The sequence below is a fragment of the Anomalospiza imberbis genome, chromosome 12, assembly GCF_031753505.1.
Source record: "Anomalospiza imberbis isolate Cuckoo-Finch-1a 21T00152 chromosome 12, ASM3175350v1, whole genome shotgun sequence".
Classification (NCBI taxonomy): domain Eukaryota; kingdom Metazoa; phylum Chordata; class Aves; order Passeriformes; family Viduidae; genus Anomalospiza; species Anomalospiza imberbis.
Window position 1 is genome coordinate 10,667,259 of NC_089692.1, and position 23,491 is coordinate 10,690,749.

The following is a 23,491-nucleotide window of genomic DNA, read 5'->3' on the forward strand; positions in this document are numbered from 1 at the left end:
TTTAAATTTAATGACACTTTGTCACTCTGCTCAACACATTGAGTGCCTCTGGAGAGGAAGGGGTAGCAGGCACATAATTTTTTTTTTTTTTTATTTACCTCCTGAAACTCCTGCTAGTTTTTTCAGACCATCCCATGGGCAACCTCTAAACATTTTGTTGAGCAGAAAGTTCCTTGCTTTTGAACATTTGACTACAGGGAGGTGTGTTCTTGTTACCAGAAAAGGTCAGGAATCCCTGTGGACAATTTAATCATGATCTTAGGATTTTGTTCAAAATTTACTCTGCAAGCAACTGTGGCTTCACTTTTGTCTTTTAGATTTGTAGGGGAAAATAGCTCTACCTTGAACAGGAACTGTTTTGCTCTTTGCACAGGGAAAACACTGCTGAGTGTTATGTCCAAGCAGCCAAAGCAAGACCACTGCAGAGGTTTGTTTCATTTTTCCAATAGCTGTTGTAAAATAACTAGCAAAGAACCTGCAATACTTAATGAGCCTGACAGACAGGGAAAGGTCAAAAACAAGCAGGAGACCTGTTCTAACTCATTCCTCCTGGACTTATAACTTGTTTCTTAGACCAAACAGTACTTTTCTTTTATTAAACACACACACACAAAAAAAAAAAAAAAAAAAAAAAAAAAAAAAAAAAAAAAAAAGGGAGGGAAAAAAGAGGAATTAGGAGATGACAGGCTGAAACTGCCTACTTTCCTTTCAGTGTCAGAAAACATAAATAGTTTAAGTTTGCAGTGGTTTCTGATTGAATATCCTTTTGAAGTAATGATAGCTATAATTTAAAGCAACAGTTACCATATTTTCTTCTTTTGTGACATTCTTTGATGCCCTAAGTATAAATCTGCTTAAAATAGCTATAGACATGCCTGGGTATAGTACCAGGATTTTTGGAGGTTCTGCCTCTAATTGCCATCATATGTACCTAATATCACAACATAACTGCCTAATGACAATGTTGCTGCAAATACTTTCTTGACATAAGAAGAAAGGTAAATTCAGAGGTACACATTAAGTTTAAATTGTTTGCTAAGACTAAAACTTTTGCAAAAAAAAAAAATCATTTTAATTAGCATAAATACTGTTCCAGGGCTGCTTGGCTCCAGACATGTATTCAGCTGTTAAGGGGTATTATCTTATTTTCTAATACAACATCAGAAAATTGCTGCCTTTCAGGGGCAATTACAAAAAGATTTTGGTATAAAATCCAAACTTTGTCGTTGCCTCACACAAGTATGTATATACTTAATCAAGTAGATTTGTTTTTCCCAAAAGATTAGATGCAACTTTAAAGAAATATATGCAATTTGGGGATAAATGGAGGTTCATAGGCATCTTTCTCTATCTGTTAATTTTTAAAAATCTTTTTCTATCTGTTAGTCTGTTAAATAGTTCCTAGTTTCCATTCTGCTGTAGTTAGAGGAAAAGTTGAGCCTCTGAATATATTCACTTTAAGAGCATCTCACTTTTATCCTGGTGCATTGTGTAAAATAATGGAAAAACACAATGCATTAAAAATTAAATGTTTTAATTAACTTATCTGGTATTTTCTGTTTTAATAATAAGTTTTTAATTATTTGAATTAATTGCCATGTTTATTTTTTTGGAATCAGGGAATAGAAATTAATGAAATAAAATTTAAAAAAGAAAATTAACAAAAACCCCCAAACCAACAAATCAAAACAAACAAAAAAAAACAATCTACAGAGGCTTGGTCTTTAGGGACCAAGCAAGGATTACCAGATCAAAGAGTAGTTACAGGGTTGGAAAGGAAGCTGGACAGATGGTAAAAGGGAACAGGACAGATGAGATAAATTATGATAATGTTGTAAGGCCCATCAAGGTGGGTGTTACAGTCAACTGCAGTTTTTGCAGTTTATTGTTGAATATACCTTCTCTGATTCTGTGTTCTTCCTTGCAGTCAAGACCACCAAACCCTGCTTGCCTCACTTGCTAGGACTTACTCTGCATTTTTGTCACCTGATGCTGTCTCCTAATTACATGGAGTTCAGATCCGTGATAGCTCTGCTGACTTCCAAGGTAAATGTATAACTTTATAAACAAGGTAGGCTGGAAGCACAAGTGATCTTGCTGCAGCAGCACGATACTTCTTGCCAAGGGCCAGTTCCTTTGACTTCCTTGATAGCTAAAATACAAGACAATTTGCAGTGGTGTCACTGTAATTCTCACAAGTGCTCCAGATCCCCAGTGCCTCTCAGCCTCATTTATAACAACAGAGTAACAGCAGAGTAACAGCAGAATGACATTCCAGGTTGATTTGGTAGTGTAATGAGTAATTGTCATGCACAGCAGTGGAGGAGTTGGGCTTGCACTTCTGGAGTATAAAATTACTCATCAGCCATTCTCCCTTTTCCCAGCTCTCAGATGGAACTGAGATATGGAGGGATGAGGTTTCAGTTTTGTGGTTCTGTTCCTGGACTCTGGCCTTTCACAGTATGCAAACTCATGATCTTGCCGCTCAGGGAGTTGATTTCTTCAGAAGTTCTTCAGAGATTCAAAGTGCAGATAGGACAGTGCACCAAATCCTGCACCTGAACTGATTGCAGACACATTCAGATCAGTGGATGGGAAAGTCTCTGATGTCTTTGTTTGCTTCCAAAAAGCATTTTCCTCAATCTGGTGTCATGAGTCAAGAACTGATTTTAGTGTTTGAACAAGAAATCCTTCATCCAACTCTTAAAACTGCATTTGAAGAGTTTTAAGTCAATCATCATCCCTGCCCAACAAGGCAGGTAAGGTAAGTGTCAGCTTTGAGATTACAGGCATCAATGGGCAGGTTTTGCTGTCTCCTGGCACCTTCTGGGTCTGTCTTGAGAAGGCAATGGAGAGAACTGTGACAGCCAAGACTTCATGTTAAAGACAATCTGGCAGTCTAACTGTGATCTGAGGTTCACTGATGACCCTTCACAGTACCAGTAAATAATTTAGGCTGCCCATCTGTGAAGGAGAGAACTGACTAGCACTTAAAGAAACAACAAGGTTGTGATGCAGATGCTTATGCTAATGGGAAAGCCATTCTGCATGGGAAAGCAGAGGATTCAAGAAGACCATTTTATGAATCTCTTGTATAAATTACATCTTACAGCACATAATTCTAATGTCTAAGAATGAGATCCTAGGCTGACAAAATTACAGTGATAAATTTACAATTTATCAGTATCAGTCCAAATCCAATCCAGCATGTCCTAAAGGAATATGTCAAAAATCAGTTACATGACTGCAGTAAAACTGAGTATTTTCATGCCAGAAACTGTGGAATACATGAAGCTGCTGGGGATCACTGATGACTGTGTGTACCCTCTCCCTCTAAACAGATAGTTAATTCTTCTTTGAGCAAGTAGATAGAATAGATTGAGAAACTTGTACAGTTTTGGGGAGGCAGTTGTTGTGCCTGTGCAGATGCAGTGCTCTGTACCATGCTTGCTGCAGTGGCCATTCCCTGAAGTTACATACTGCAGCTGTCATGCTAGCAGAAGTTTGTTTATCTCTTTATGATCACAACTGGAAACAAATGTTCTCAAATTCTACATGCTAAAGAAAAACCACTTGTGATTTTCATGGTTAAGAACTGTGCGCAATAAAAAGAGAAGCAGAAAGAAAAGTACTGTGAGAGTCTAGCAGAAGCCTGTGCCTGGGTTAACTGCTGATCCATGCCCAGTAGCCCCCAGTCCAGTGAGACATAGCCCTCCCCTTTTTTGTTCAGGAAACATGTTTCTCAGCTGTTATTGCAGAGGCTGGATGGTGATTTTGTTGAAGGCAACAGGAAGAGTATCTTCAATGGATCAGAATCTGGCCTTATTTCTGCTGCAGGCTAAATGGGAAATTATCCTTTTTTTATTTCATATTCCTGAAAATACTCAAACCAGCATTGTATGGGTTTCCTCCTTATTTCCTTTTGTTCCTATTCAAACATCTGTCTGAAGTTGTGCATTACATACTAATTTGGTCAGAGCTCTTTCTTTTTTTTTTTTTTTGTAGGGTTGAGTGTGATTACAGTCTTGCACTTCATTTTTATTAATTTGCTTCATTTATATGCTTTTGATCTTTTATTGAGCCTTATAGTATCTATGTGTGTGAGAGTGAACATGTGTACATGCATGTAAACGGAAAATTTTGCATGCATTTGTGTTTGGACAAAACCACTCTCTCAGTGGAGCTGGCAACAGGGCTCTTGGGTTACATCTGGTGCTTGTACATGGGCCTGGCTCTCCTCAGCAGCATCCAGCCCAACAGGGCACTCCCACCGTGCCCCTGCTCACCACCTGCCTTGGCAGGTCAGTCTGTGAGCAGCAGGATGTGAGGCCACCCAGGTATTCCTGGGGGGACACCAAACCCCTCCTTGAAGCAGAGCTGCCCTGTGCTGCTCCAGGATGCTCTGGGAAGAGGATGCTGTCTGGCTTTCCACACTGGCACTTGTTCTGAGTTTCTGCAGCTCAAACATTTCCTGTGATGCTCTCTTAGTAGTCTTCAGCCTACAGGAAGGACTATAAATATATGGATTACAAATTGAAATAAACAAACACATTTTAGGATCATTGCTGGCAGCATCCAGCACTGATCTGTGATTCTTGCAGGCTCCTGCTGAGAGAGAGGAAGACTTGACCTTCCAGGAGCAGCCCTAAACACCATCCAGGACACAGGGAATGCCTGGCCACCACACATTCAGCTGAGAAGTGCCCTGCTTGTCTTCTGCAGAGGGACACATCTCTTTGCTTCTCTTGCTTTGGGTTGTCCTCACTCCTGATAGCATAGGCATGGTGATAGAGCAGGGGCAGAGGATTCCTTTCACCCTTCCTTTCTTTCCCTATTCCTCCCACTGCCGAGTGTATTTTGCCCTGATCATTTCCTGTAAAGTTGGAGGGTAAAGCTCTCCATCACATGTCATCGTTGTCTATAATTACTGTTCTGTCATTGTCCTGGAGAGGAGCTGCTTGTGTCACCCATCATCAGCTTTCTTCTCATCTTTTTGAAGCTTCACTTTCTCTCCTAGGTACCCAGGAACAGACTGATGATAGACTCTGTGATGTTTTTTGATCTTTCCCCTCATACCCTTGGATCTTACTCACCAATCTTCCTTGCCTTTCTGTCATTGCTAATAAATTTTCATTCCGTTAATGTTATCTGAATGTTAATATCCCTACAGGAAAAGATACCAAAGTAGGAAATACTAATTCCAGAGACAAGAGATTTTACTTTGGTTTGGCCAGTATGCATATTTTTAGCAGTGGTAGTCCATGCAAGTCTTCTAGGTATGCATCCTCCCACAAAAGCCATATTTTATGGGCAGTTACATGGAATGGCAAAGGAAATTTGTTCTTGATCAGTAAAAGCTTGTGTTTCTAAAATAATTTTTATTGTCCCATGCTTGCTTTATCAAGCTGTGGTCAATAAGGTCTGTCCCTGCCATTGCTCTTGTTTCTCTAGCAATGTGTTATAATAGTCCCTGTTATTCCTTTTTCTTGACATATTTTATATAAATATTATAAGAATATGTTTGATTTGTACCATCTCATCTAGAACCTTTTAAAATTCCTTCTTGAACTAAAAGCATACCAATGCTTGAAGAAAAATAAGCACAGTACCCTTATCACTCTGGTACTGTTTTCTTCTAAAATATCTCCCATTTGGAAGTCTTTACTGTAATAACTGGGATATGAGCACAAAGGCTGGAATTTTCCCAAATAAGGAAGCTTTAAGCTGCAACTTCTTAGTACAAAAGCTCCTTTTTTGTTAAATTATATATATGGGCAGGACCTCCTATGCACAACTATGTGGTGAGCACTCCATTTTGCAGTATCAGCTGAAAAATATACCCTCTATACCATTTATATCAATGTCACTGCTAGAAACAAATCTTGCTTTACTTAAGAGGGTGAGCCAAAGGTATCTAGTCAGAAATACATGCACAAAATGTGTGGCTGCTTTTTAGTTTCAGAATCATTGCCCTCTGATCTCACTCACCTCTTTTAATGCTGTGCAGGAACACAAACCCTGGTTTACAGTCTGGGAAAAAACACTGGTTGGATGTGAATGAATCAATAGAATCCCCACACAAATAAGAGCATGCAGGTTCTTTCAATCCATGATACTGCCAACTGCAGACTCAGAGTATTTCCTTTCCTTTGCCCCTTTCTACACATTTACACCCATATTAAGAAGAGTGAATCCATCTTGTCCTTCAAAAGAAAAAGCTTCTCCTATAACATGTCACTAACTTCTACAGCTGATATATTTCAGAGGAAATTTCAGTGGGATTTGGATGCCTAACTGCTCTAAATTCCTTTGGAAATCCCAGTCTCATAGTCCTAGATGGTGGTGTAAAAACTGCCTTCTGTAAAAAAAATTTCTTTTTGCATCTCTCTCCTGGGCCAGCTGGGACGCAGCATCTCAAGCAAAACAGAAATCACATTTCCAGCTTCCCCTGCTCACAAAAGGATATGTTTCATTCCTCCCAGCAGCACTGGTGCCTGCTGGGTCTGGGAGAAGGAACCTGATGATCACACCACTGCTGGGGTCAGTAGCATGTTACACTGCCTACATTTTCTTTTGAACTCACAAAAATGTGTTTTGCCTTCCCATTGGCAGTATTCCTAAAACACTGATGAGGCTGCAAATACTAAGCTCTTTATGGTTCCAGTCTATATCAGTTAGGTGGGTTTTTCTGTGAGTTTCCCATGAAATTTTTGTAAAGGGTGTGTAAGAAATGCCTGATCAAATGAAGAAAATAGCAACTGATACATTTGTTTTTAAGCATATACATGCCCAGTTTAATTTAGCACAGAGAAGCAATCAAGTATTGTTATGGTAAAACACTTCCTTTCATCTAGAGTTATATGTGATCCCATAATAAATCCAAATGTGCATGATTGTGTTTTTAGAAAGTGAAAATTTAAATTAACAGTGTGGCTAGTACTGAGTTCCACTCTCTGCCATTATCTCAGTAAATCTGAGTTTGTGTAACATGAGTATTCAGAAGTAAAACCTGCATGAAATCTTCCAATTGTGAATGCTTTTTCCTTATAAGAATTTGCAGTGAATCTCTGGAAACTTGTTAAGTCCCCAGGGGGATAAGAATTCACAGATCTAACTAACCCTGAGGGTCATGTTATCACACAGATTAACTATTCTCAAGCAATTTCTGAAATGCATTAGGCAGTTAAGGCTTTCTATCAACATTAGTAATGTGTACTTTCTTTTTCTACCTTTTTGTCCTTAAATATATTTATTAGGTCCCTGACACTCAGGGGCCCTCCTTTCTCTTATTATTCAGACTCTCACATGTCCCTGAAGAAGCATCTCTATTTCACATGTTCAGCTAATTATTCTTCTAATTATTCCTTTTAAAGGAGTCAGTAAGGTGTACTGACAAATACTTAGTGCTACTCCATAACATTGTATCTGGAAAACAGTATCAGTAAGTATATTTTTTCAACCCAAACAAAGATTTAAATCTTGTTGAATAAAACAAGGGGTGTAATGTTTCCCAGAAGCTGTGTTATAGACTTGATAAATAAATGCAGGATTCTGTAGGAAGTCACTGAGAATCTGATTCATCAGAATGATGACTTTTATAACATCTATGCCTCAGATAAGGGCTTTCCTGCTTAAAATGATACATACCATGGACAATGGTTGTATGTAAAAGTGGCCAGGACAGCTGGGGTCATTCCCATTATCTAGCTGTTTTCAGGAGGGTAAAGCCTCACAAAAGGATTGCCCATGAACAGAAGGCTGGAGGAGGCTTCCTCAGTCATGGAGTCCCATCTCTTGTTCATACAGGCACCATATCATGAAATGCCCAAATTAGCTATCAAACTGATCTGATGAAAGCAAATAAGTTCTTGTTTTGAGGTTGGGCTGGATTTTTTTGGTTCGATGCTTTGGTAATTTGTTGTGCACCAAAGCCTCCCTATTCTGATGGTTTAGGACTCTCTTTTAGTTCCCAGGTGATCCTGGTTCACTTACATCCACTTCTTCTTATGCCAACACTGTCCTATAATTTCTAGCCTGTAAAGTGAAATACCAGCTGCAGGACAAGCTGAACTTGCTGGCTCTGTAGAGAGGAACAGGTTGAAATGCCTCTGGGTACAAAGAGTTTGAAGGTTCCTGTGAGGATGGCCCAGGTGACTCTCACCCTTAAATTGAGGGAAACATGTCTGAAGAAAAGTGTTATTTCCTTCCAAACCAGCTAGGGCATAAATATTTTTATGTTTCAGAAAGCTTCTGCAAAATGATAGTCTGCTCTTACACCAAACCATTTAATATGTTTAATTAAATGGAAGCTTATGATAATTAAACCAAAAGCCTAAGGGCTCTGTTCTGTGAGGACTTACTCCTTGCATAAGACCAATTTCCATATAATTTAGACAACAAAATAGCGGAACAGTATTCTCCCATCTAATTTATATGAATTTGGTAATCTCCAAACCTGATTTATATTACCCTGTAAACATACTCCTTGTATTGCAGAAGTGCATTACCTCCAGTACAAGTATTAAAGCAGAAGAGAAAGAAAAGCTTTTTAAAAGTGAACCCCCCACTTTAAAAAAGCAAAATAAAACAAAAAAATAATCAGCCAAGAAACCTTGAATGTGCAAATTAAACCACAATCTGATAAACTCTGCATGAGGATCAAATATCCTTAAAGAAATTCTCTAACATAGCAGGTACTTGTAGGTTCTTCTTTCATAACAAATTTACATATTTACTACTTCTGGGTGTTTTCTTGAACTAGTGTTTGTGATCAATGCTAGAAAAAAACCCACACTCCTTATTTTGGAATTCCTTACCGTCTCCCCGAGTGTCCCAAAGGAACGATGCCGTGCATTATCTCCTCTGCCACCTGTATTTTTATTGCACTTCAAAACAAAGCTCCATTACTACAAAGAATCAATGGGGCCTGATTCTTCACTACCTTACTCCAACTTTGCACAATCCCACTGCAGACAAAGCCATTCCTCTTGCTTACAACAGAAGCAGTGGGAAAGTCCCCAGCATTCCCTACCAGCTTGACAGGATGGCTGATTTTGGTCCTCTCCCCATCCTCTCCTGCAGACACAGGCACAAGAAACACAACACACATGGAGGGGGGATGATGACCGTCCTGTTCTCTTCTGCCCCCTGTGCAGCACAGCTGATAACTGAGACCTTGGTGTTTGGTGACTTTACTGCACAAGATTCTCTGTTTTGGGGAAGGATTTATGTTTTGTTTCACTGGGTTTTTTTAAAAGTGACTGGAATTGGTGTGTTCAAAGACGTTGATTTTGTACCAGTTCTTGTCCAAAAGAAGGTAGTGGTCCCACGGTGAGTAAAGCTATAGGTCTGATAGTTGTAGAAAAGGTGAAAGCACCATTGTGAAGAGGCTGGACACCAAATGCTGCTGTGCACAGCTACTCTCTATGAGATGCTGGTGATTAATTGCCCAGGGTTAGAAGATAACCAGGTCAGAGCCTTATGAGATATACACTTCCCACTGACAGTCAAATAGTAGACACCCATATCTAAAGTTTATCTGTAGAATTAGTGGGGAGGTGCTGTCCCTTGTACCATAAATGAGTTGATCATTACAGTTTATAATTCTCATCCCTTGATTTCTAAACCTTTGAGATGCTGACAGTCATAATTCTGACCTGCTGTTTTGCTTGCACTGCAGAGCAAATACAAGGCACAGAGGTTAAAATTCAGCCCAGATGAGCCAGAATTGTTCCCTGTAAGACAAGGCATCTGGAAGATCTCAGCCTGTTGCTGACTGCCCTACCTATTTGTGGGCTTTGACCCAAGCACAAAGAGAAGCGTTGCATCCTGAGGGTCATTTTTGACAGCACTGAACATGGAAACCCATTTTCTTTACAATCTTCAGAAGTGGCTGACAAAATATCTAAAGTATTCAAAATCTGTGACCTTTTCCTCCAGGCAGAGACTTTGTCATGGTGATCTATGTCTCTTGTGGCCTTAAGGCCAGATTAATACAAGGCGTCCCCCAAACCACCTGCAGGCTGGAGCTGCCAGGGAGGAGAAGTCTGACTGCTCAAGGGCCCTCACCTGGGGAAGTTAGCCAACCCTGTGCTCAGCAACTGTATTTGCAATTATGATTCAAAGTCTTCTTAATTATTGGTGTTTAAAGCCTAAAATAGTGGAAAGCCAGACCCTGTGACAAGTTTGAGGCTCAAAAGGTAAATGTGCTGTTTGTTTTTATGCAGATTTAAAAAGAAAGAAAGAAATAGAAATAGTCAAAGGCAGAAATGAATGGATTGCAATAATTTCCCTAGATTATTTCTCTAGCAAAACATCATCACTTGCTCCATTGCATGTGTCCAGGGGTTATGCCAGATGGCACAAATACTACCATTTTTCAGAGTAGTCAACCCCCTACCATGTATGGAAGAGCTTCTTAATGTTATTAGCAGGAGTTTCTTAATATTATTAGCAAGTTTGCCTTTTCTTAAACTGACTTTTTAATATTAGATATGCTCTTGGAGTAGACCAGCACATTAGAACCTAAACCCATTTTATAGTTTCTAACCCAAACCTGAACTGAGGTCTGTACCCCACAAGTCCTCCTCTCTTAATTACAAACTGGAGTTCACCAGATCCAGGTGCACATTGAAATGAATCTGACACCCCAAAGCTCTTGGAGGGCTTTTAAACATCAGATCCAGTTTGGACAGATTACCGGGTCCCAATAATGTGATGAGTTCCAGAATATATGAGATGTTCCCAGACTGGGGGAAGGTACAAAGTGATAGGGAGGGTGTTGGGAGCACTTGTGTGAAGCTGGAGAAGAAATTTGGAGGTGTGAAAGGGAACTAGGGGAGGCAGATGAGGAGAAGATTGGAGATGTGATGGTCTCCAGTGGTACCTTCTGGAACTCCACTGAGCCCAGCTCACATGAAAATTGTTCCACCTTTGTAATCAGTGCTGCACATTACAGATGTGACATAAAACCTTCTGCACCCATCATGGGAAATATTTGTATTACTTGTAAGCATACTTCTGTAGAGATCTGAGCTAGATTTTCATTCTTTTAAACACATTCAGTTAAGAGGCATTTTCTGCTCCTAAATTTGCAAGCTCTAACATCCAGAAACCACAAATCTCTTTATGTTCCATGTTGCAGAATATGTGGTCCAAGGATCACTCACAAACCCCATAGAGAGCAAAAAATATATTTGTATCTCAGTTACAAAACTCAGACAAGAAGTCTTCATATTTCTACCATGTTTTGGTGATGATGGAAAGTCCACATTTTATGCCAGGCCCTGTGAAAGTATATGTAACTTTCAGGGACACCAAAAGTATCTCTTCCCTCTAATACCAAGTCTGAATTTGGCCAATAACATTTGTTAATGGCTCAGAAAAACACCAGTTTATCTTAACAGAGCAAAGTCATCTGATACAAATAAGGAAAGGGAGTAGAGAGTGAAAAGAGATGTACAGAACCAAGTTTCTGGGCAAAACTGGTCACAACTTGCCTAGCTACAGGTCTTACCATCTGGTTTCAGACATATTTACTTGATTAGTGTAGCAAGTAAAGTAAAAAAAAAAGTCCTCTTAGTTCACATGCAGCATCAAGATTCCAAACTCCGATGATAAATAATGTACAAAGGTGCGAAAGTACAATTCTGTTTGTGCTGGGCCTCGTGTTAGGGACGTGTGAGGGACGAGGGGCACGGTGCTACTGCGGAGCTGCCAGCTGCACCGGCGTGGCAAGGCAGGAGCACCCAGGTGGCCACTTGGCCAAACACCCCCATGCCACTGGCCAGCCCTGGTCCCAGAGCACTGAGCTGCTTTTCATGGGAAGCATCTCAAGTTCCAGCAATTCGCACACACAGAACCTGTTTTCTGGGACATTGCTACCTTGGTGGTATTTTACACTTCCTTCCCAAAAAGCTTCAAAGTCTATTTTTTAACACATATTTATTAAAACTTTCTCGCACTATTCAAAAGAATATTTGAATGGCTGCTCCAAACCCCACTGCCTAATGACTGCCAAGTTGCTGAAGAATGGAGGCAAGGGAGGTTTTCCTTTGGGTGGGGGGAGAGAAAATAAAGAGAAATCGGCCCAGCTTCAAAGGGCGCATTTCCATAATTGCCCTGTAACTTTGGCAAAATAAATCTGAAGGGCTGAGAAAAGCGCAATCTCTCAGATGAGTGCACTACAAAAGCCCCAGAGATCCCCAGTCCCACTTGTTACTATTCTAATTCAGTGAGAGAATTCGGTCCCTAACCTCAGCAACAAAAGCCATGAAATCACCGTCCTCCCATTCCGATAGCCCATTCCCAAAGAGTAAGACCTTATCCAGCCTTTGTCTCCATCGTGCCCACAGACACTCAGTACAAGTTAGGGTAGCATTAGGTGGAAGAAAAACGGGTAGAGGTTTTCCAGACTGGCAATTTAAACCCTCGGTCTCCGGCTCTGGGTTGCAAATGTGTGTACTCCTATGTAGCAGGGGGAGATGGGGTCTGTTTCTGACTTGTTTTGTTATCACAAGAAATCTTTTTTGTAGTTTTTATGTAGTTGAATTTCCACACAATCTGTCTGAACTTCCCAGATGAATCATGCACATTAGAGTTATACAGCAGTTTTCTTTGAAAAGGTGAAAATGCGCTCCACAATTGTTCCTAGGATTCAATACTTGTCCTCTGCTGTACATGAGCTATTAAAAAGAAAAGAAAAAAAAAAAAGTAATTATCAAAGTAATTATAAATAAAAATTTAATAAGAAAGTGTCTAAAATGGCTTTGCTGGCACAGTTGCAATCCCAACTTTGCAATTCCTTGATGAAAAAATGACTGCTGAATGTGAATAGTAGGTCTTTTACAGCAAAGGCCCAATCTCCCGTCATTTGGCCCCTCTCTGACTTTTTTATTTTCTCAATAAGACGAGCTTTTGTGGCGATGTTCAGTATGGACAATCAGGACAGCCTTATAAAGGGATTGAGAAGGGCATACAAAGGGCTGCGGCAGCATCAAAGCGAGCCCAGCAGCACAATAGAGATGACATTTTTACATCCCAGGGCTGGGGCGGGCAGGGACTGAATACTGTGTCCACAGCAGTGTCAGTAAACAATGAGCAAAGTGGGAAAGGGGTGAAAACACAAGTCAAAATCTTTTTATTGAAGCCCCCTACACATTCATTGGGCATTTTCAGCCCTCCATTTGAAAGCTCTTCCATTTACTTACTCTCTGGATTCCCCTATTTAACTAACTGACTGATGATGGCTCCATTTTGATATCTGAAGAAAGAATGGGAATTCTTCCTGAAGTGAATATATTAATTCATGAGATTTAATTGTGTTTTATTGGCAGTAAAGAAAATATTAGCTGCACGGTGCTGTTCTTAAAGGAACACTGCCATCTTTAACACCATATTTGAGACCTCTGTTTAAGAAGCCTTACCTAAGGTACTAGTCCTGCCTGTGGCTCTTGGAAGCAATATTTTTCTTTTAGTTTATCAGTTCTCTGCATTTAGGTTTGGTTGCTTGGGTTTTTGCATAACAAAACCAGGCTGGACTCCTGTTTAGCTGGTTTCTCATTCCATTTCTTGTCACCAAGCCCAAGGTCTTGGTGCGGTTCAAAGTACCAGTATGGAAAGTTTAAAACCAGAGGATTTAACCCTCGTCATTTAGCCAGTTCAGGTGATCTCAGCAACTACACCAGGTGCAGGAGGGCAGGAATGAGCACTGAAATTTTATTTTCTGCACATTTTTTCCCCCTGTAACTGCACAGAAACACTTCTGTTAGTATTAGGCTATGATTTAGCATGCCAGAGGAAATCTGTCTATCAAGCAAACATTTCTGGCATTGTGTTCTGTAGGAATCACTTGCAAAAGTCTCCATCTGAGAAGACCTGCACTGGTGCTGCTATTCAATAGCCATCTCGAGTGTCCTTTTTCATTAAATTATTTTGGAATGGAACTGGTCTAATCTTCTAGTGAAGCTTTATCTTTCTTGGAAGCAAGTTAGACTGTAACAGAGAGAATCAATGTTTTACTCCTTGTATCTAATTTCACATTACATCTATGTTTTTAGGCACTTAAATTTTACTGCTAAAGTATCTTGAGTATTGCAAAGTCCAGTGTGAATTATACTAATGATCTCTGAGAAATCCCATAGAGAGTGAGTCATATATTTGTGAGAGAATTATTTTCTTTTCATTATTTTGCTTGAAAATAAGTATAATGCTTATGTATTAAAATCTCAGGTTTATGCATACCCAGTAAGTAATTTTATTCTAGCCTGGCTAGCTGGCCTACTGACATGCATTTTCACCACTGCTAAAAATAATGAGGAATCCGAGTGACACACATTTATGGCTGGGAGTGCCATCAGATCCCTTGACCTAATTGAGCATGCCTACACACCTTAGAGTGTTTTGCATAACCAACTTAGACAGCAGGAACATTTCCAACCAGATTGATTGACATATTTTATTTCTAACTTAAGCTTAATCAGGACCAAGAATGATTCATTTATACCTTTCAAACTTTAGGAATTGACACGGGAGACAACCAAGCTGCAGACTCCAGTGTAAGCAATCATGCAAAGGAAAAAATATAGATTAATATATTTTATTAGTCTACTTAGCTGCTGCCATTTGATGTAATAAAATTAATAAGCTGGTAAGGGAGTTACTTTATTTTATAAAATAAATGTCAAGCTAGATTTTTTGCAGGAAAGGTTCTGTCCCAAATCCCTCCTCCACTAAGGATTTATCTGAAGTCATGTATCAAATGTGGAGCTGTCGTAAGGTGCAGTCTGATTTTTTTCAGAAACCAGCTGGACGAGAGCTCATCTCCCAGCAATAACCACATTGACTCTCAAATTGAAAGTGTTTCCGGCTTTTAAGGAGTAAAGTACCTTCAAATATAAATATCAGCAGTTTCCACGTGCCATGCCTTAAACAGGAACAAAGCCTAATAGAATGGATTGTTATAAAAGTGCTATTTGCAGCATGTGTGTATGTGGCTGCTCCACGCTGCAAATGTCCTTTAGCACTTTTTAACCGTATTCTCTAGTATGTCAGCAAAGAGACTCCATCAGAGTATTTAACATTGCTGGGAGCAAAGGAATAAAGTGGAGTCACTGTTGATTATTACTCATTAGCCACAAGGACATCCACTTAACATGTGAATAAATGAATGACACCATGTCCTAATGGAAATGGCCTCAGTGTACCTTTAAGCAAAATGTTGTTTAATATCTTCCATTTGCTGAATAGTAAAGAGGCCTGTTGGACATGCACAGCTAGCAAGCGGCCATTGTTGCTTTGTTCAAATTTCAGCATTTAATAAAAAAATATTTTGTCTTGACTGCAGCAAAGCTGGGCCTCAAAACCCTGGGTGGCAGCACAGGCTTGTTCTCATTCTGCAAATTCAGAATGTCACTGGCATCCTAAAGAGTTAATGCCCATAAAGCAAATGAAGCCTTAGAAGGTACATGTTCTTCATTATTCTGCTTTACATTCAAACATATAAAACAAAGAACATCTGATATCTTTATTGGTTTTCTTAGATAAAACACAAGCAAGCTATAAGCCCTAATTTTCTTACTACCATTTGTTAACAAGGAAGATAACGCTCTCAAAAGTACTTGATTAGAGCTCCCTTTGATTTGTATCTTGTTATGATTACCAGGGCATATATTTTTGTATTATTACTTTAGTACACTGATAGTCTGGATCAAAATGATAAAAGAGGTATTTTAAAAGTGTAAATATTAACCAGACAGGTAAACCACATAATCTGAGCAGCATCTTGAACACTGACATACTGAAGTATACACACTGGAAAACCAGTCATAGCTAAGATTCACATTCCTATCTGGAAAGCTGGTAGTCTGAGCTGGAGGAATCCTCTTGCTCCCAAAACCCTTTCAACAGCAACTTACATACTTGACAAATTTGGTTTTTTAAGACAGTATAACTACTGAGGATATGGGATTGAAGATATTTGCTATATCACATATCTAAATGCTTGTGATAGAATCCAGACCAAATATATCTGTTCTTAGGGGAATAAACCAGTTTTAAGTATATAAGGAAAACAACAGCATGGTGCATCAGGGAGGGTATTTTAATGCATGGTCTGATGCTTGATTGTGAAAATTGTGCTGGATCTTTTCCATACTCTTGTGATTTTGCCTGCATAACAGCTCGCTGGGCTGGAGGCGGCTCAGCCCCCAGCTCACAGGGCTTTCTCCTGCCTTATCCCGGGCCGTGATGGGCACTTTGGCTGCCGTGAATGGGGAGCCTGACACGGCCCGCTACGCCCGGCCGGCCGCTCCCACCAGAACGGGGTCTGACAAGTTGGAAGTCTCTTTCTCCTGCCTCCTCCTCCTCCTCCTCCTCCTCGCCGATGCTTCCTCCGGCCGCCCCGCGCAGACAGGGAGCGAGTGGGAGATGATTACATCAATCAGTGTCAGGTCTGCGAGCTGTGATTTATGAATATGCATAATGAGCTCTCACCTTTGAGAAGGACTAGCTAGGGAGATAATTGATTAGACAGGAAAAGAGCAGCCAACAGAGAGGGAGAAGGGAGAGGGAGGCCTCTCTGTGCTGTCTCAGGCAGGCCTGGCTGGGGCTCCAGCGAGGCTGTCAAACTGAGGGATTTCTGAAAAAAAAATACACGTAGGATTTTTAATGCTTTGTTGAAACACGCATAACAAAATGTTTCCTCACAAAATTAATGGGAATTTTCTCCACATTAGGGAAGCCAGGCAGGCACAAAGGCTGCCTTCCCCCTGCAGGGAAGCCAAGTTCTCTCTTCCAGAAGCCAGAGGAGCAGCTTTCCCATGGCTTCCCCACCGCTGTTGAAGGAGCATCCCCATGGTCAGAGTGAAGGGAGAGGGCTCTGTGGGGACAGGGAGCTAAGGGCCTCTGTGCAAAGGCAAAGGAGCCTTTAATGGAGGTAGAAAGCTGGGGATGCAATTGTTTTCCCATCATGGTCGCATTATTTTCTTCCATCCCCTTTAAGCATCTGTCTGGCCGCTGTGTGAAAGTTTCTATGGAAAACCCACCAGGATGCCCAGAGGAAGGGGATGTGGAAATTTGCTTCTAGCTTTCTCTCCCCCCACCCCTCCCATTTTAGATGCCATTAATCTTTTTTTTTTTTTTTTTTTTTTTCCCCTCAGCTAGAATTGGCTAATGAAAAAGAGGGATACAAAGTGCAGAGAGACTGGATAAAATTTACATGAGAAATGATCTGTTTTCTTACCCCCCACCCACAGAGATTCCCCCATTTCAGGAGCCTGTTGGAGCAAAAGAGTGGGAACAGTTCCTGGCAAATAGACAGAAATCTGCATGGGGCTGCAAAGAGGCAAATGCTGTTTCTAGGGTGAGCTGTGGCCAGAAAGGACATATGGGGAAAGGAAGAGGACGCAGCAGGGAAAAAGCAGAGATCACAACAGTGCTGCAAACTCCGTGGGTCCCTTCCCTGGCCTCCTTTGCTCCCAGCCATTGCTAACAGCAGCCAGGGAGGCTGCAGCACACACCAGGGGAGGGGTGTCCCCATCGTAATGGTGGTCAGGGGGAATCTTAATTGTGAAGCATTCAGATACTATATAAAACGTGTGCATACACACACACATACAGTGTAAACATATATATAATTCTTATCACTTACAAACGCCCAGGATTTAAAATGTAGTTTATCGGCCTAGTGCAACCCAATCCTATAAATAATACATTCCTATCACTATGACCTCAAAATGTCAATACCGCACAGCCCTGTGCATTTGCATATCTTGTACTGTCTAAACTTGAAGCATGTCAGCTATGTGCTTCTGTTTGTACTTTAACTTCATTTTAACTCTTGCTTCCTAGCTCTGAGCACCCTCCCCCTCTGCGGGGTCTGTCACCAAAACGAGAAAAGCACCAGCTATTTAATCACCACCACTATAATTATGCCTTTTCCAGCACTGTAAGGAGAGGACAGGTAGGGTACACATCTTCCCGGCAGAGAAGAAAAGCCTGGGAACAAAAGCAGGAGGGAGCCGGCCCACAAGCTCTACCTGCCCGAGCTGCCCCATCAGCCGGGGGGATGAGCACGGCCATCCGCGGGCACCGGCTGCAGGGAAGGGGAAGGGAGGAGGGAGCAGCCGTCACCCTCCTACCACACTCCCCTTGCGAAGGTTTCGGAGCGGAAATGGACCTTTCCCGGACTGGGCCGATTTCCAGCACCTTGCCGGGGAAGCGAAGCCGCAAGTTTTGGAGGCGGCGGCTCCCGGGGCGAGGCGTGCAGAGGCGAAACCGGCACCTCCCGGAGCCGGGAGGAGGCGGCCCGGCCCGGGGGCGGCGGAGCGCACAGCCCACGCGTCCGAAGCGGAGCGGGGCTCCCCGCCGGGGCTCTCCGCAGCGCCTCGCTGCCCGTTCCAGCCGCTGCCTCCCGCCCAAATGCCAAGCCCCGGGAGCGGGGGGATGCCCCAGCCCCGCCACTTTGGGCAGCTCTCAGAGAGCCTGTGGCGAGCACCCCAAAACTGACCCGTGGGATGCACGACAGCAGGAGGGGAGGGGGCGGCAGCTGAGCTGCCGACCCGCGGCGACTCCACCGACCCCCGAAGGTTCCTTTCAATTAACCGCGCCCCGGCTCCGCGGGGGCGGGGCGGGGGCTAATAGCGGGGATGCGGTCCGCGGGGGCGATGGATCATCTGCCGGCCGCCCCGCGGCTGCCCCGGGCCCGCGCACCCTCCGCCACCGGCCGCGCCTGCAGGGGGCGCTGCGGCTCCAGCGATGGCGCCGCCGCCGCCGCAGGAAGCGCGGCCCGGCTCGGCCCCGCCGCTGACCCGGCCCGGCCCGGCCCGGCCCGGCACCGCCGCCCGCGCTCCGCCCGACACGGAGCCGCTCCCGGCAGCCGCGCAAAACCTGTAACCGACCGGGACCGGGTGGAGGAGGAGGGGGGCGGGACCGGGGGAGGAAAACGACTCCAGAAGGGGGGAAACGAGAGTGTAGTCAAAGTGGCAACAGTTTATTTATTAGCCAAAAATATATACTTTCTTGTACAATTTGGTTCACACATATGTACATTTTTACGGTATGTACAAAAACAAACAACAACAACAACCAAAAAAAAAAAAAAGGGAGGAACACCTAATTCTCACTGGACTTCCAAAAAAATCTCACAGCTCAGCTAACCCAGGTGATAGGACAGAAAGTGGGTATTTTTTTTCCTTTTGAGTTTGAATATACGGACATGCTTACAAGTTGTAACTATACAGAGGTTTTTTTACAATCATTACAACAACAATAAAAAATTAACTATGATGATGAGAGCGCCGATAGAACCATAGCGGCGTCAAGTTGGTTCTGGGGCCTGGAAAAAAAATGACACAGAAAAAAAAATTTAATAGGATTTCTAGTGAGCTTGGGCTGGCACAATATTTGTAACTGCAGTTAGCTCTGGTTTTGTTGTTGTTGTTAATATTTTAATAGATTTATAAATAGAAAAAGTTTTCAGAATTACTTATACTAAATGTATTTAGCTACGAAAACACGGCGGGCCCGATCCCCGTGGTTTCAATTAATCAAAAGGGTAATTGGTTTCTCATTGAAATTGAGTGACTGCTACGCCAAATTTGGGGCGGCAAGGCTCAGCCTCTTCAGCTTTCATACTCTGGGCGGGTTTGGTTTTGATTTTTTTGTTTGTTTGTTTTGTTTTGTTTCGCTTTCAATATAATTCTTATTATTATTTTTTAATTTATATTTTATTTTATTATTTTCTGCTGTCTCGGTGCCTCTTCCCCCGGCAAAGCGACAGCGGCGGGTGGCGATCAGCTCTGCGGGGGGCTCAGGGATGTGCGGGGGGCTCAGGGATGTGCTCCCGAGCCAGGGGCGACCCGCGCTCAGGCTCCGCAGCCGCGCAGCCCCAACGCCCCCGAGCGCAGATCGGCCTGCCCGCGGGAATCGCTCCCGGGGGCCACAACGGAGAACAGCAAAGAAAATATATAAACAGAATAACCCACCACGCGCGCAGAGACAGAACAAGAAACCGCCCTGGAAAGGGAACCTAAAGAAGCGGAGAAAATAAGCTAACCATTTACAACTGCCTCCATACATCCCGAGGAGACGGAGGGAGCCATCTCTTACCGCCTCTGCACTGGCTGGAAAGCTGTCTTTAGTAACTTTTTCTCTACTTCCAAGGCACTAGATCGATCTAAAAAGAGAAGTGGGGGGGGGGGGGGAAAGCGTTCCTTTATAGCCCCTGTTTTATTCCTCCCATCCCTGAATTAAGCCTCGAGATTTAAGCTCTATTCTCAGCGAGTTGCAAATACGACACAACGACTGCTCTGCTTGCAGAGGTGACCGTCAGAGAAAACACACCGACCCCGGAGCGAGCCTGACCTGGCGGCCGGGTCCTTCCCGCAAAAGCGACAACAACAGCAACAAAAATTATCTCCGTTGGAGGAAGGTAATTCTCGGGGATCGAGACTACCCCGGCCAGGAGACCTCCGCCACCGCCCCCGGGACCCCCGCGGCCGCTTGCCCGCTGCCACCTGCGCCCCGACGGCTGCTCCGCGCCGAGCCGGACCGCGCCGGGCCGGGGGCACCGTCAGAACCGCGCCCCCGCCGCGGCCGCTCGCACACGACCCCCGGGGCCTCCCGCGCTGCTCCGCTCCGCACCGCCGAGCCCCCCGAGGCGGCTGCCGGCCCGGCCCGTCCCCGCCGCGTCCCTCAGCGGTCACCTGCTCCGACGGGCTCCGCGCTCTGCGCCTGGTCCGCGGGCCGCGGGAAGGCGGCGGCGGGGGGGGCGGCGGAGGCGGCCCCCAGCCCCAGCAGGTGGGGAGTGTTCAGTAAGGCCAGCGGGTGCGGGGGGTGGTGGTGGTGGTGGTGGGCCGGGAATGCGCGGTTGGTCCAGTTGGGGAACTTGCCCAGGGGGCAGGAGGAGACGAGTCTGTGGGGCGGCGGGGTGGGCAGCGGCAGCGGCTGGGGGGCGGCCGCCGGCGGAGAGCCGCCGCCAGGAGACTTGCGGGGGTTGTCCGGGCTGGTGGCGGTCTCGGCCAGCGACCAGATCTTGGGTTTCGGCAAGGCTCCGGCCAAAGCGCCGTCCGTCGGGGAAGAGGCGGCGGAGGAAGAGGCAGAGGAGGGGGACGAGAGGTGGGGCGGCGGCGGCGGGAGCGGGGGCTTGAGGGGCTCCGGGCCTACGGGTGCGGCCGTGGCGGGCAACTCGCACTTATGGTGGTGGTGGTGATGGTGGTGGTGGTGGTGTAGGTGGTGGTGGCGGAGGTGGTGCGGCTCCCCCTCGGAGGCCTTGTCGTAGCGCTCCTCGGAGCCGGGCAGGTCCTCAAAGCCTTCGGATCCCTCCGAGTCCGTTTTGGAGTCAGAGTGCAGGAGGTCTCCATCCTGTAAATCGTCCTCGAGCTCGTCCTTGTTGCTTTCGATATTCTCCGTGTCGATGTTCTCGAGATCGATCTCCTCCTCGTCCTCCCTCTTGTCCTCTTCCCCCTCGTGGTCGCTCCCGTAGGAGTTGCCCTCCTCGTCCGTCCTGCTGCGGGGGGCCCAGGTCATTTTGTTCTCCTTCTTGAGCCGCCGTCGCGCGTTGGCGAACCAGGTGGAGACCTGGGTGAGGGTCATTTTGGTGATGATGGCCAGCATGATCTTCTCTCCCTTGGTGGGGTAGGGATTTTTCCGGTGCTCGTTGAGCCAGGCCTTGAGGGTGCTGGTGCTTTCCCGAGTGGCGTTCTTGGGCCGCGACGGGTCCCCGAACTGGTACTGCCCATAGGGATAGAAGGCAGGGTGGTGGGGGGGGAAGGCGGCGTGCTGCACCCCCGGGCTCTCCTTCAGCTCGTACTGGGCGCCCTGCAGCGAGAGGAAAGGGGCGGCCCGGCTGAGATGGCGCGCCGGGCCCGGGTCCGCTCCGTCCCGCTGCCGTTACCGGGAACGGAGCCCGTCGGCACCGGCGCGGCGGCCGGGCCGCGCTGCCTCCCCCACCGCGGAGCGCCCCGGCGCCGGTCCCAGGCACGCTGCGGCCCCGGCAGCCCGGGCCCCGCCGGTGCCCGTGGGTGCCTCGGGAGCAGAACCGGCTTCCCACTTGCGTGTGCGCGGCAGGGCCGGCGGCTGCTGGGGCCGGTACCCGCGACCGTCAAACCCCCGGGAGGAGCGGGGGGACGCTGCGGGGCCGCCGTTCCAGCACTGCCCCTCTCCAGGGCGGCTCTCCCGGGCAGGGTGGCGATAGCGCCCGTCTCTCCCTTGACAGCCCTCCCGGCGTCTCCCCCGGCACCCCCCGGGCCGATCCCCAGCGCGAACCGAGCGTCCCGGGGAGCGAGCGGCGAGCCCCGGGGACCTCTTACCAGCTGGGGGAAGATGGGCAGCTCTGCGGCGTAGGGCAGGAAGGCTCCGTAGCCCTGGGCGGCGGCGGCGGCGGCGTAGGGCGCGCCGTACATGGAGGAGAGCACGTTGGAGAGGGTACCGGACGGGGCCAGCTCGGCGCCGCCGCGGGAGCCGCCGCTCCCCGGGCGCTCCGCCGGGTAAAGCGGCCTGATGTACTGGTAGCCCAGCTGGGGAAAAGACATGGTGGGGGAGCGGGGCAGGGGAGGGGGGAGGAGGAAGAGGAGGGGGGGGAGACGAGAGGAAGAAGGGAGAGAAAGGGGAGAAAGTAGCAGGGCCGGGAGCGGAGGAGGGAGCCGGGTCGCTCGCCCTCGCCGGCCGCCCGCACTTTCAGCGCCTCCCGCAAACTCCGGCAGACATGGGGGGGAGCCGGGGGTGCGCGGAGGCCGCGGGCTCCCTCCTGTCCTCGGCCGCCGCGGTAAACGATCCGATCGCTTCTTTCTTCTCTCACTTTTCCTATTGATCTGAGTGGACTCAGGTCAGGTCCTAACAGATTGCCTGAGATTATTGGGACTCTGGGCTCTGATTGACATTTCTAGTCTCTCACAAGCCCCTCCTATTTCTTTTAAGTCTCTCTCTCCCTCTGCCTCCCTCTCTCTCTCATGCCCAGAGCTCGCTCTCGCCGGGTTTGTCACTAGCTGCTTCCCCCCCCCCTTTTTTTTTTTCTAAATCTGTTTACTGACGTCGCGATCTTTTATTTGAGTTGCTTTCAAATCTCGTTTTAGCGATCGCCAATCAGTTGTGTGTTTTACAGAGGTTTAACCCTGCCTCGTGGTATTCTAATTATATAGAGATAGATTTAGATTTTTTTTTTTCGTAGCCCCCCCCCCCCCTTCCCCCCAACGCGTAGGAAGCTGGGGTGTCATTTTTGAACAGTACAGGAAAGGGACAGGGAAAAGTTGGGACATTTAACATTAAAGGCTCACACCAACACCATCCCTCAGTTCCCCTCTTCAGGTTTTTAGATTTACAACCCTTCTTTGCCCAGATTAATTTTGGTTTTTTTATTAAGATATTCCCTTCTTCCCTTCCCCCGCTCCGACCCTTGCGAGGGTTACATCTTCTAATACAGGTTTAAAAGTCTATTGCATTTTTTAAAATTAGCATTTCCAGAACTACCTTGAAATTTTTCCCAATGTACTGGATC

At 45.5% G+C, this 23,491-nt stretch overlaps 1 protein-coding gene and 1 long non-coding RNA gene across 2 annotated transcripts; one reads left to right on the forward strand and one right to left on the reverse strand.

Annotated features, from left to right (window-relative positions):
* The first annotated feature begins 376 nt into the window (after positions 1-376).
* Positions 377-18,544, forward strand: LOC137481189 (uncharacterized). Its single transcript, XR_011003386.1, has 4 exons — positions 377-427; positions 2,385-2,764; positions 9,946-10,199; positions 16,734-18,544. It is a non-coding gene; the product is annotated as an uncharacterized lncRNA (long non-coding RNA).
* Positions 18,545-18,967: 423 nt separating this feature from the next.
* On the reverse strand, positions 18,968-23,156 carry IRX3 (iroquois homeobox 3). Its single transcript, XM_068202732.1, has 4 exons — positions 22,308-23,156; positions 20,703-21,816; positions 20,107-20,173; positions 18,968-19,333 (listed from the first exon to the last, which is right to left on the reverse strand). Exons 1-4 carry the CDS (start codon positions 22,527-22,529, stop codon positions 19,279-19,281), a joined length of 1,458 nt encoding a protein of 485 aa, XP_068058833.1. The 5' UTR covers positions 22,530-23,156; the 3' UTR covers positions 18,968-19,278.
* Positions 23,157-23,491: the final 335 nt, after the last annotated feature.